Source organism: Protopterus annectens, chromosome 7.part0 (genome assembly GCF_019279795.1).
Source record: "Protopterus annectens isolate FY-2018-M chromosome 7.part0, PAN1.0, whole genome shotgun sequence".
NCBI lineage: Eukaryota > Metazoa > Chordata > Ceratodontiformes > Protopteridae > Protopterus > Protopterus annectens.
Window position 1 is genome coordinate 293,975,564 of NC_056739.1, and position 13,359 is coordinate 293,988,922.

Below are 13,359 nucleotides of genomic sequence, written 5' to 3' on the forward strand. Positions count from 1 at the left end.
CTGACTTTTTGAGAGGGTTACCAAAGCACTGGATGAAGGTAAGACTGTACGCACAGCTTACCTTGACCTGGCTAAGGCTTTAGATGTAATACCCATTCAGGCATTATAGACAAGATCATTAATTTAGGTATAAACCCTTTTATCACCCACTGGATAGCCAACTGTCTCACTGATATGATCCAGGAGGTCAAAATAGATGAGGCCACCTCCACCACGAGGCCAGTCACTAGCAGAGTCCCCCATAATTTGGTACTGGGACCACTCCTTTTTGGCATCTATTTCTTTGAAATGGAAGCAAATGCTGAAGGTTTATTACTGACTAAATTAGCAGATAATTGCAAGCTGTGGGTTATCATTGACTTTCCTGCACACACATTAGCATTCTTCAAGAAGGTCTATCCCTGAGTAACAAATGTTGCTAAAGCCATGGTCTTAAACTCAATGCTAAGAAATGCATAATTGTACACTTTGGGAAGTCAACCATCCTGGCTAATTACCATGTTGATAATACACCCCTAAGAATTGACCCAGTGGTCAGGGATCTGGGTGCTCATGTAGACAGTAGCTTTAACTTCAACCACCATGTGGCCACAGTGTTGAGGAAATCCTTTTATGTTGCACAGTTTATAAGTAAGGGCATGGCATCTAAGGGCATGGCATCTAAGTCCAAAGAGGTCATTATACCACTGTACTCTGCCCGTATCGGACCAATCATAGAGTACAATGCTCCTTTTGGTATGTACCTGACCAGCCATATGCAGCAACTAGAGCAACCTCAGAGGTTCCTTACAAAATGAATACAAGGCATAACAAACCTGCCTTATGCAGAGCACCTTAAAGCCCTTCCCCTCTACTCAGTCTGCTATAGATTGCTGAGGAATGATCTATGCATGGCTTATAAGGCATCCACAACCACCACTATTATGAATCTCCTGCATATTTGTAAGTCAAACAGTACCAGAAATACAAGGTCTAGGGACCTGAATTTTGTCTGTGACTTAAACAGAACATGTTGGAGAGACAGATATGTGTCCCAGAGACTGCCCCTCCTATGGTAAAGGCTTCCCATCCATATGAAGCTGAGTTACTCTGTTACCCAGTTTAAGCGCAACCTAGACCAGTGGATGGGGAATAGAGATGGCTTATAAATGCCTGGAACTCAATGTCCTGTTTGGATACAGGACATCATTATTCTTTCAGGAAAACTTGGCTAGGCTTAGAAAGGCCCCCAGGGTCATTAGCCTAGTAACAATCTATGAATTTATGAATCCATGTAAATGAGAAAGTTAGGAAATGATGTGTGCTGGTGTATAGTAATAATAAAGTAAAAATACTTGTAAATGGCTGGTTAAGCCAAGAGGTACATCTAAAGAGTGGTGTAAGACAAGGATGACCAATGAGCTGTATATGCTTTGCATTAGTTATTAATGTGATAGTATGTGAAATAGATTACAAAATGAAGGAGGTGGGGTATATAACACCTTAAAGGTTAAGAATTCCAGTTCTGTTAACATATGCAGATGACATTATAATATCTGCAAAAAAACTAAATTTGAGTAAATGAAGTAAAGGGCACAAATGAGTGGCTGGATATAATAAGGATGGCTTTAAATAAAGAGAAAAGTAAAAGTTTAGGCGATGTAGTAAAGATCAGTGGTATATACTTTACTATGAAGGGAATTTCTGTGTTAGGTATAAAAATTGGGAATAAAGATCCAAATAAAATTCAATGGGAAAAATAATAGAAAAAATAAAGCAAACATATCTTGTTTGAAGAACATATAAGTTATCATTCTGAAAAAAAGCCTTACATTTTGTTCTGATGGGAAAATAGCATACTTGGCAAGGGTATTTATGCTGCCAACAGCATTTGAAAATGAATTATTGCACATATGTTTTCATTTATATGGGGCTCTAGATTAAACCCAGTAACAATAGGAGTTTTGTATGTAAATAAAGGAGGAGGATTTTTAGGGTTAATTAACCCAGTGGTATACACTGCTTCCTTAAATTTGTACAAAGTGTTAAAGTAGATAAATGAAAAAGACGAGAAATTAGTAGTAAAACTGTATAAATATAAATATGATACATTTGAAGGTATGGTAAAAACAGTAAAAGAGAAAAGGTGTATATAACTGAAGAAATAAAATGCTACTAAGAAACTTTGTTTTCTGGAAAATAAAAATTGATGATATAGAAAAGGATAGAAAACTATGGTATAAGAATGCAATAATAAAGCATTACTGTGTAAAACCATGGGGAAATCTAACAGATCTAACAGATGAAAAAATAAATTAAAGCTAAAAAAATAAGAAGCAAATGGTGTAATCAGAAAGTAGAATGTCAAGATATTTTGTCTGATTGGTAATAGATAAATTGTCAGTAAAAGGAAATATGCCATGTAAAAAGAAAAGTGATAGAATATGTTTACATTGTCAAGAAGAAGAAACTATGGAATATGTGGTTTTGAAATGGAAAATAGTAAAAATGTTATAGGGAAAATTATGTAAAGATTTTTTTTTTGAAGATATAAAAGAAGTGGATAAAATAAGCATGGCTATAATTAAGTACGGATATTATAAGAATAGAAGTAAATAATATGTTAAAAGAATAGATAAAAGTTATTTTATATGTATTATATGGAATAAAATGAATGAAATTATGTTTAATTGTAAATGGATTTTAGCAACAATACTAAAATAAAAATTAAAATCAAATAGTGGTTATGGAAAAAGGAGTGGGGGTCTAATAGAGATGAACACAGCATGATTGTAAAGGAAATTATGAAAACATGTAAGCAGATTTGTATTTTTACATATTTGTGTGTATATATATATATATATATATATATATATATATATATATATTTGTAAATAAGTAGCTATTTTGTAAATAAGAGTTCTTTTTATATATAAATAAAGACCCCCTACTCTTTTCAATAGGTGCCCTAAAATCTTTTACATCCACCTGAGCTCTCACTAACTCATAGAAATGGGGCCTCAGTTTAACATCTAATCTAAAAGATAGCACACTCAGGAGTGCATTACTTACTCCCTTAATGCTACTCTGCAGTGTCTACAATCAATTTACCTGGTGTGGGAATAGAACCTACAGCCTTTGGGACCAAAGGTAAGTATGCTGTCTGTTGCATCACTGACACTGCTAAGCTGAAGCTTGAAATAAAATTCCTGTGTAATCTCTTGTAGGAGGCTGGGACAAGATATTGAATCATCAACTCTTTGACTAAGAAGTGAGCCTTTCTTTGGCACTGGCAGACATGTGGTTAAGATTTCACTAGGCTCCACTGTTGTTGGGCCACTCATCCTTCCTGGCATTGTCTACACCCAGAATTGAAAAAAAAGGAACTTCACAGTTCACAAGTGGAAGCAGTGTTATGTTAGGAAAATAAATAAAATGTATAATTCAGACAATAAAGTTACAGATGCTAATTTCTTGTTTGCCTCCAGTTTCAGGAAAGTGTCTCAGGCACTTACTGGTGCTCTGCTGGCAAATGCTTTTCACAAGCAAAGACAGAAATGTGATTTATAAGGCAAACCCTTCCATCCTGTGGATGCACTGTCCTGAAAGGCATTATGTTTCACCCATTGCTGCAGGATCTCTTGTTATTGTGGGGTGGTATGATGCCTGGCATTTTTATTTAATATCTGATGAGCAGGTGAGATGTCTGTATGTAATATGTTCTCTTTCTGGATTGCTTTATTTTTTTGGCAGGTTCTGTAACAGACCTTATCAATTACTGAATTATTAGTCCTGCTATTCTGTAGGCACAGTCCAGCCTGTTACTCTAGTGGAAAAGTGTCACGTTTGTAAGGACATCTGTAATCTTGTTAAATGTCAGTATTAAAAAAAAGAAAACAACATGCTGGTTTATGTTATATGCCATGAATCTCTCTCTCTTTCTTCTATATTTTTAACTGCACAGGAATATAAAAATAGGAAGGATCCATGGATGGGGCTAGGATCATTTAATACACCATTGTTTTTAACCTGATTGCTTAGCACTTAAAATATAATTAAATTCAAAGCCCAACACACTCCTCATACAGAAGACAGCAAGGCTGCTACTGTTTCTAGTAGGAAAAAGAGCACTATGCTACGCATTTTGTTTTTACCCATCAAGCAGTGTTCTTGACTTATCACGACCAGTGTAGCCTTTGAATATTCAGTTTGAAAGACCTTATTGCCTTATTTAAGCACCAATCTGTGAAGCATCATAAATGTGCTTGTAGTGTGTGTGTGTGTGTGTGTGTGTGTGTGTGTGTGTGTGTCTGTGAAAGGTAGTGTTGCATTACTTAAAACCAAGAAGCGTAGGAGATCACTTAGTCAGCTGCATGGAACAAAGTACAAGTCCTTCTTTTCCTAATTACAGGAAGAAAAAAATAGCTACTTAGTGTAGCTTTTTAACTCAAGAGGCAAGGAGAGTGACTTTTGTGCAGAGGAGGTGGAGAGGCAGTTTTTGACTTGACAGGAAAAAACTTCTTGTTTAACAACAGAGCAGAATTAAAAAGAAAAAAAAATGCAGAGAACAAACTATGTCTTAGCCCATACAAAAGAAAAGGTGCAGATTCTGTATTATAAAGTTGGGAGATTGCATTCTCAGAAGTTTCAGCAGCATGAAGGGGCATGCTAAAAACTGAACAGTTAAGTATGCCGGTCCTTGTCTTATGCTCCCAGGTTCAACTTTTACAGATGCTTAACAACTGAAAGTGGAAAGTGGATGTCACTGTTTAGGGAGGATTACATGTGTTACACACTACTGTTATTATAACATGAGCACATCATTACATGTGTTACACACTACTGTCATTATAACATGAGCACATTACATGTGTTGCACACTACTGTCATTATAATTTGAGCACATCATTACATGTGTTACACACTGCTGTCATTATAACATGAGCACATCATTACATGTGTTACACACTACTGCCATTATAACATGAGCACATCATTATGTGTTACACTGCTGTCATTGTAACATGAGCACATTACATGTGTTACACACTACTGTCATTATAACGAGCACATCATTACATGTGTTACACACTACTGTCATTATAACATGAGCACATCATTATGTGTTACACACTACTGTCATTATAACATGAGCACATCATTACATGTGTTACACACTACTGTCATTATAACATGAGCATATCATTACATGTGTTACACACTACTGTCATTATAACATGAGCACATCATTACATGTGTTACACACTGCTGTCATTATAACATGAGCACATCATTACATGTGTCACACTACTGTCATTATAACATCAGCACATTACATGCGTCACACACTGTCATAACATGAGCATATCATTACATGTGTTACACACTGCTGTCATTATAACATGAGCACATCATTACATGTGTTACACACTGCTGTCATTATAACATGAGCACATCATTACATGTTTTACACACTACTGTCATTGTAACATGAGCACATCATTGCATGTGTTACACACTACTGTCATAACGAGCACATCATTACATGTGCTATACACTACTGTCATTATAACATGAGCACATCATTACACACTGTCATAACATGAGCACATCATTATGTATTGCACACTGCTGTCAGTGTAACATGAGCACATCATTACATGTGTTACACACTACTGTCATAACATGAGCACATCATTACATGTGTTACACACTACTGTCATTTAACATGAGCACATCATAACATGTGTTACACACTACTGTCATTATAACATGAGGACATCATTACATGTGTTACACACTACTGCCATAACATGAGCACATCATTACATGTGTTACACACTACTGTCATTATAACATGAGCACATCATTATGTGTTACACACTACTGTCATAATATGAGCACATCATTACGTGCTACACACTACTGTCATTATAACATGAGCACATCATTATGTGTTTCTACTGTCATTATAACATGAGCACACCATTACATCTGTTACACACTACTGTCATAACTTGAGCACATCATTACATGTGTTACACACTACTGGCATTATAACATGAGCACATCATTTCATGTGTTGCACACTACTGTCATAACATGAGCACATCATTACATGTGTTACACACTACTGTCATTATAGCATGAGCACATCAGTATCCTCAGGAGTTTGCCTCTCCATCTTAATGGATCAGGATTTCTGGTGCCAACCCTCTCTCTCTCTCGTATACATATTTACAGCTGTATGCAATGCACAGACATCCTCAACTCACATGTACATATGCTTTGTTTTTTTTTTTTGTGTGTTTTTATTTACACACCCCTGTAATTGCATACATCACATAGTGGATAAATCCATGTGCAAGTAGACAGACTGGGAGAATGAATTAGGATGAGGAAGGGGAGACTTGGATATCAGGAAAATTCAGTTCTAAGATTCCATCTCCTCCATGAAGACTAACAATTGAAATAGAGGAGCAAACATGGAACACAATAGAATAATAGAACTGACTTCTTTCATTACAACATTGTTATTTCCATCCAGCAGGTGGTGATACGAACCTCCTAACTAAATGTGTGCACAAACCACTGTGTGTATGTGTACAGCCAATCAATATATTACATGTCATATCCCATTATTGTTGGTAGGAGAGAACATTTGTCTGCTAAATATGCCTGATGTGTGGCTAACACCCAGCAGCGTTACTCCCACCCTTCTTTCCTTTTGGGATACCCATTATGTATTCTATGTCTTCCTAGTGTGTGTCTGTTTTGGTTTATGCCACCTATTCTGACAAATTATTCCCTGCATTCACCACCCTTTGCAAAAGCAATACCTTCCTAGCTGAAGACAGACTTGTTCCTTCTGTATGAAGTTGGCAAATCTGTCTCATTCCTCACACTTCCTTTTAATGCTGTATTAACTCTGCATCTTTTTAGGCTGTGATGAATCTGCAGCCTATTCTATCGTCTTCTGAATACAGTATGAGCCCCTCATTCTTTTTTCCCCACCATCACTCCCCCTGTTGCCTTCTTCTGAATTACTTCTCCTAGTACAGTTTATTTACTGCTGCATGACTATCAAAACTGTACTATGTATTCCATTTGTGGTCTCATTGGTATTCTGTAAAGTGACACGACAAATGCTCAGTCTCTGTCGTCTTTCTGAGTATACATCCTAGTATTCTAGAGTCCCAGGGTACCACCTTTTCACTTTACAAGTGGTGACTGATTGGTGTAGTTATTGTCACTCCTGGGTCTTTTTCTTGGTCAGTCACCCCCAAAAGGCATCTTAACCAGCTTGTGCTTTGCCCACAAATTAGTATGCCCAAAGTGAAGAAGCTTACATTTATGTTCATTAAATCTTGGCTACCATTTTATGCTAATTCCATCTTTTTTTCTCTCTACCTCTTTTAGTGTAATTAGCAGAAAAAAATGACCATGGTTTTAGTGCTGTTTACACATCTGAGACAAACTTAAGAATGAATTCCAGTCTCAGCAGTGAACCTGCTGCCACACCCAGTGTTCATAGGTTCATAGGCAAGGTAGTAGGCTATCTGGCTGAAGGCATTTATAAGCCCAGCCAGAATGTGTTGGCTTTCGCTGTCCCCTTAGATTAGTTCCCTGTGCCTCTGTCCAGCAGAGCCACTGAAGCGATCCCCGGGGTAAACTTTCTGTTTCCCATCCACTCATCAAGGTTTCTTTTGAAGAGCGTTAGAGAGGAGCTCTGCCTAATGTAGATTGCAATCTTGTTCCAAAGCATGGGAAGTCTCTGGGACAGGAGTCTATCCCTCCAGCATGTCCTATTTATTGTTGTGGTGAGGTTTAGATCCCTATAGCATGTGGCTCGAGGGGATGAGGGTTTCTTTAGATGGAGCATGTCCATCAATTTTGGGTTGGACATGGCCTTGTATGTCAGGCAGAGATCACCTCTGAAGAGGCAGTATGCAACCGAGTACAGCTGGAATTTCTTCAGTCGAGCTGCATAGGACATCTGTTTGAGGCCAGTGATCCTCTTGGTGAGGTACTTCTGTGGTCTTTCCAGCTGTTGCAGGTGTCTTGTAAGGTACATCCCAAATGGGGCGTTGTACTCTATGAGGAGTCTGATGAGTGATGAGTAGAGGGGCACAATGACCTCTTTTGTTCTGGATGCGAACCCTTTTGTGATTAGGTGGGCCACGTAGAAGGATTTTTATCCACTTTGGCAATGTGATTATCAAAGGTGAGATTACTATCTACTTAGATCCCCAGATCCCTTGTTACGTTTCTGTGTTTATATGTTTATTACGTATAAAGTTTCAGCTTTCATCTTTGGGCAGTGCCTCCCAAACTGCTTTACAGATTTGCAAAATGACATTCTGTGCAGTAACAAGTACAAGGATCATCTCTAGATGGAGTAAAGTACATTAAACAAGTTACAGTGATTCACATTATTGAGGAAACTTTTGGTTAAAATCATTGATGGAATAACTGACTGAGTTATGCCACATCCATCTTGCTGAAAATCAACTATAGCTTAATTCGGAGAAATTCCACTTTCTCTGCAGATGTGCAGCCATTGAGCTAGTACACTGTATACAAGTTGTAGGGGGTGCGGGTGCAAAGCCCTATTGTTAGGGGTATGTGAGGGCAAAGTTCCCCACATAAAAACAAAAGTTGTATATGAAGTGTTTGTGCAGGGTAGGGGTTGATGTGGTTTAGTGTGTATTTTTTTTTGTTGTTTGTTGATTAGAAATGTAAATGCATTGCTTAGATTTGTGATCATTTTTTTGGACTCTGTAGAGCAGATCATTGGCTTTCTCTGGGTCCTCTCCATGGTGCTGCATACTGGGAGTCAGTCCTGTCCCACCCCCCCGACATGATCTGTAACCCCTCACTACCTGAGAAAAAATGGAAGCATCCCAGTGAAGCATCATACTGGCAGTCAAAAATATTTTTATGTAGATTCCATATTTCTCCACTCCAGTACCTAAGTGCAATTATGTAAGGCACTGTGGTCAAGAGCGTTTGTTGGTACATGCCCCAATGCTCTCTAAGCATTAAATGTATACCCCAGAATCACCAAATCACAGTCAGTGCTGCCTCCAGGTTTAAGACGTCTTCCCTTCCCCATGATAGGAAAACTGATATATCTCTACCCTTCCTATCTGCCCCAGTTGGCTCCTCAGGAGCCTAGTGCAGACCAATGTCTGCTACACCAAAATAAATTTTATACTGTACTATTAAATAGCAAACCTGTAAGCACAAGCTTCCCAGAATTTTATACATTTCACTCTCTGCTGTTATCTTTTCAGTGTTATCTTGCCAAAAGTAAATGTACCTTGGCCAAAATGTGTGCATTCATTCACACACACACACACACACACACACACACACACACACACACACTGATTTATAGGAGGGCTAATAACATAACCCCTTTTTAGTACCACCACTTTTCTTTCTGCTTTAATGGTTACATGCTGCCACCAGACAGACTGATCTCGTACACCCAGGATGCAATTGCATACTTTTGAACTGAACCAGCATTTAGTACTAGTCCAAAATATAGCTTAATGGATTTTATTCCCTGAATTTTGATGATGCTCATTGTAAAACATTTGCAGTTCAAAATCCTGCACTGAGAAAATCCTGCACTGAGGAAATACTGACATCAATCAGCAGTTCAATGAACTTTGCAAACTCTAATAGGAGCTATCAGTCATCTACTATATTTAGTAACACTGATCTAGTGGTGACTTTGGTTGTTCAGTGAACAAAGTTAGACCAAGTATCCTGGGAATGCCTTATTTATATATCTATGTTCACTATGTTGGTGAAGGGGTTCCCCATGGACAGTTTTCAGTCACAAGTTGGATATACAGCAAAATGCTCAGCCAAAATTTCTGTTATTCAGTACTGTGTTACTTCATTAGAGAAAATGGGGTCAAGGAGAATTTGTCAAACAGCAAAATCATGCAACAAAAAAAAGCTGTTATGCTTCCAGCAAAGGTAGGATTTCTAGAATTATAGAAATTATTCAACTGACTGAAACATGCAAGTGCATTGTTTGCTAAAGCTTAAACACTACATGTGTTTAAAATATTTTAACAGCCAGAAGCCATCAAAATAAGTGGCTTATAAGCAACCAAGGTAGGGGAACAGACTTGGATTTATTTAAGGAGATGGGTGAAGAGGTCCTATAGACATGCAGTGCATCTGCTCGCCCCCCCCCCCCCAAAAAAAAAAAAAATAATCCCATTTCAACTCCCATAGCTTGGTTGCTAATATATTAAGTTATGGTGCAGGACATCTGGCTGAGGGACATTTTAAACCTGTTATACTTTTTTTCAGCTTCACTACTCAAGGCACGTGCAATTCTTTGTCAGTCGCTTGATGTATGACCTTAAAATTATATATTCTTTTTCTAGAGACATTTGTTTTCTGTTTGTGTGGTTTTATGTTCTGTCAAACCCACACTGACCCCACACATTTCCTCTAAATGAAGTGATGCAGCACATTATTAATAGCCGTTCTGTAAGCGGGCCAAGCAGCTGGTAGTGCTGTAAGGTAACCAGTCCGCGGCTGTACAATTGTAGACAAGGAGGAAGTATCTGGGTAGGGATGGGATGGACTGTTGACCATGTACTTGCACACTTACTTGGGGCCTTAGCTGTGAGTTATAAAATATGGCAGATAAGATGACAATAAAACTGCAGGAGGGTAGGAATACAGAAAGTTCATTTTGATTTTGTCTAGCAACACAAAAAAGTGACTTTTTCACAAGTTTTATAAGGATTACCAACTTCCATTTCAGTAAAGTCATGTGGGCTGGCAAACTGCACCTTTCAACCTTTATAAGACAATGCTAAGGGAGGCTTTTTTTTTTAGAATTTTCACTGAACAATTTTGCTTTGGAACAAAGTTGTTACAGGAGACTCTGTAGTAACAACTTACTGCATAGGAATGCCAGTCTGTGTAACAATGAACTCTGTAACAGTTGGTAATTATTTTTTTATCAAGCTGTAATTAAGTACTAACTTGTTTTTAGCTGGATGGTACAAGTCTTCTAGCATGTTGCATTGTGTAGGTGGAAGATACTTTACTTTCTGTAAGATGATGATGTCAGAGATAGACAGTGAGCAGTGTGGATGCAGTGGGGGAATGTTGCAGTGCAATTGCAGCCTTTGACCCTACCATCAGCAGATAAGAAACTTACATTACTTTATACATGTGCAAGATAAGCTCAAGTGAGCTAAATTAATGCCTGTAGAAAAAATGAGTTTGCTCCTTCCAGGTTACATTTCTACAGCAACGAGTGGCTGTTCCAGCATCTAACACACCAAGTTTTTAATGATGCTTTCATAATGTGGTTATCGCACTAATGTGAGTGTCTCCTTAAAGGGAGAGATAAAGTGTTAGCAAAACAGTAAACGGTGTGATTGCCAAGACGAAAATGCAACAGAAATACAAATAAATGACTTTCAGTCTGTTATTATTTATCTAGTAATTAGTACAGAGGTTTAAGGCTCTCAGCTGTTAATCAGCTGCTGCGAATATGCAAGGGAGCAGGGTTTAATTCTTTCTACCTCTATTTGCCTACTGTGTGATTCTGAGCAAGTCATTTAACCACAGTGCTCCCAGGTCACCCCTGAAAAGGGACACTTGTTTACACAAGGCTTAGCTGGTTAACAAATGAGTAAAATAAACAAATTAAAATATATTTATTTTCTTTGCTATGCTACTAGCTGAGCAGTGACCATTTAAACTGGAGAACTACGAAGAGCTCAATGCAAAGTAATGCAGCAAATAATCATGACAAGAGGCTTTGATGTGGTAGCACTCTAATCCCACTGATTATATCACTACTGATGATTAATAAGCAGCATACAAGAGGGCAAAGACAGACATGAAACCAAACAAACGATATATGCATATGAAATCAGAAAAAATGGATGGGCAGCGTGGAATGGAAAGAAAACCGAGAGGAAGGAAGACTGGACTAGAAAGGTGTAAAAATTAAGAAGGGTGTATGTGGGGTACAAAAATAAGGAACTTGTCCATCCCCACAGCACCAGCAATGTCACCATCTTCATCTTGAAGTTTCCATTTTGTAAGTCCTTTTCCTAAATGCTGCTGCTCCTGTCTGCTGACTCTGCATGTTTCATTTATTTATAGCACTGATGCTTAGGCAGTGAAACTTCCTTTTCTAAAAAATGACATTATAAGACGAGGAGACAAGGGAAGAAAGCATGTAACTGTAGCTGCATGTACCATGCATGCAAGTGCAGAGGCATACGGTAAATGGAACACCTCACGCTGCATGTGGCTCAGATGATCACTTTGCTGACCAGTTGTAAGAAGAATCAGAAGGGTGGGGGCCCTGCTGCATTATTTTCTTTTCAGTTGCTTCTTTTAATTGTATGTAAGCAGAACAAGAAATTGCACTCTGACTCTGTTCTCGTTACACTACTCTGTGAAGCAGGGCAAAGTCTCACAGTGGATACTGGTTCCCAAAACTGAACTTGGATTTTTATCACCTTGTACCTGCAGCCAAATGTATTTGACATTTTACTGAGACTGCTGTGCTGGATTTAGTCTTGTTGAAGTTCTCTGCGAGGAGGTAGCAAAGAATGTGAAGGCATTTAGTCGGACAATGAGCAAGAGCTGTGATGGCACTCCATGTAAGGTAGAGCCTTTTTTGATTTTGTGTCTGTGTACTTCGCCAAAATAAGTTTCTGTTTCCAGTCTCATTGCCTTCTCATTTATTTGCTTACTTTTTGACTGGGTCCCACTAGGTATGGTCTCTTACTTTGACAAGGAGCAATTTGGCCAGAACAACAGGGAAATTCACCAAGTCTTTGAACTCTTACCTGAACTAAAAACATGAAACTTCGGCATGGGAAACCTAAGTTTAACATTTCATCTGAAGAATGGTACTAACATACTATTTTTGTAAGCTCTCTCTGTGTAATACTGTCATGTTTTGAGTCATAATTAAATCCAGTAATCCTTTCAGTAGGATGTAAAGATACCAAAAGACTCTTTTGTGAGGAGGGGTTAATGAGTGTGTAAACAATGGTTTTATCTGATATTTAAGGACAATGTCTAGTGATAACGAATGGTGCATGTCGGACAATCCATTTCAGATAAGGTTTTGTTACAAATTTAGAGTATGGGGACACAAACCAATGCATGAACAATGACTATTGGAGCCGAAGGAGAAATTTAATAGCTTTGCTGCAGTAGATTATATAAAAGTGAACAAACTAGGGGTGATGAAGTTGGTCATAATTTGTTTTTTTTTGAGCAGGTTCTTAACTTTCTTAGCAGCTATGACAGCTCACTTACTGCACGCATTGAGGATTGCAGTCCTGAAAAAACAGAGTGTTGAATCTC

The 13,359-nt window shown here is 38.1% G+C and overlaps 1 protein-coding gene across 6 annotated transcripts in view; it reads left to right on the forward strand.

Moving 5' to 3' along the window:
- Positions 1–13,359, forward strand: part of TMCC2 (transmembrane and coiled-coil domain family 2) — a 1,263,302-nt gene that overhangs the window by 1,046,266 nt on the left and 203,677 nt on the right. The window contains exon 1 of one of the 6 annotated variants that reach the window (XM_044076808.1): positions 12,459–12,649. The exons of the other annotated variants lie outside the window; for them this stretch is intronic. Within the exon in view, the coding sequence (XP_043932743.1) occupies positions 12,617–12,649 (33 nt within the window). The 5' untranslated portion in view covers positions 12,459–12,616. Of the gene's footprint in view, positions 1–12,458; positions 12,650–13,359 lie in introns of those variants that run through there. 6 annotated transcript variants of the gene reach the window in all.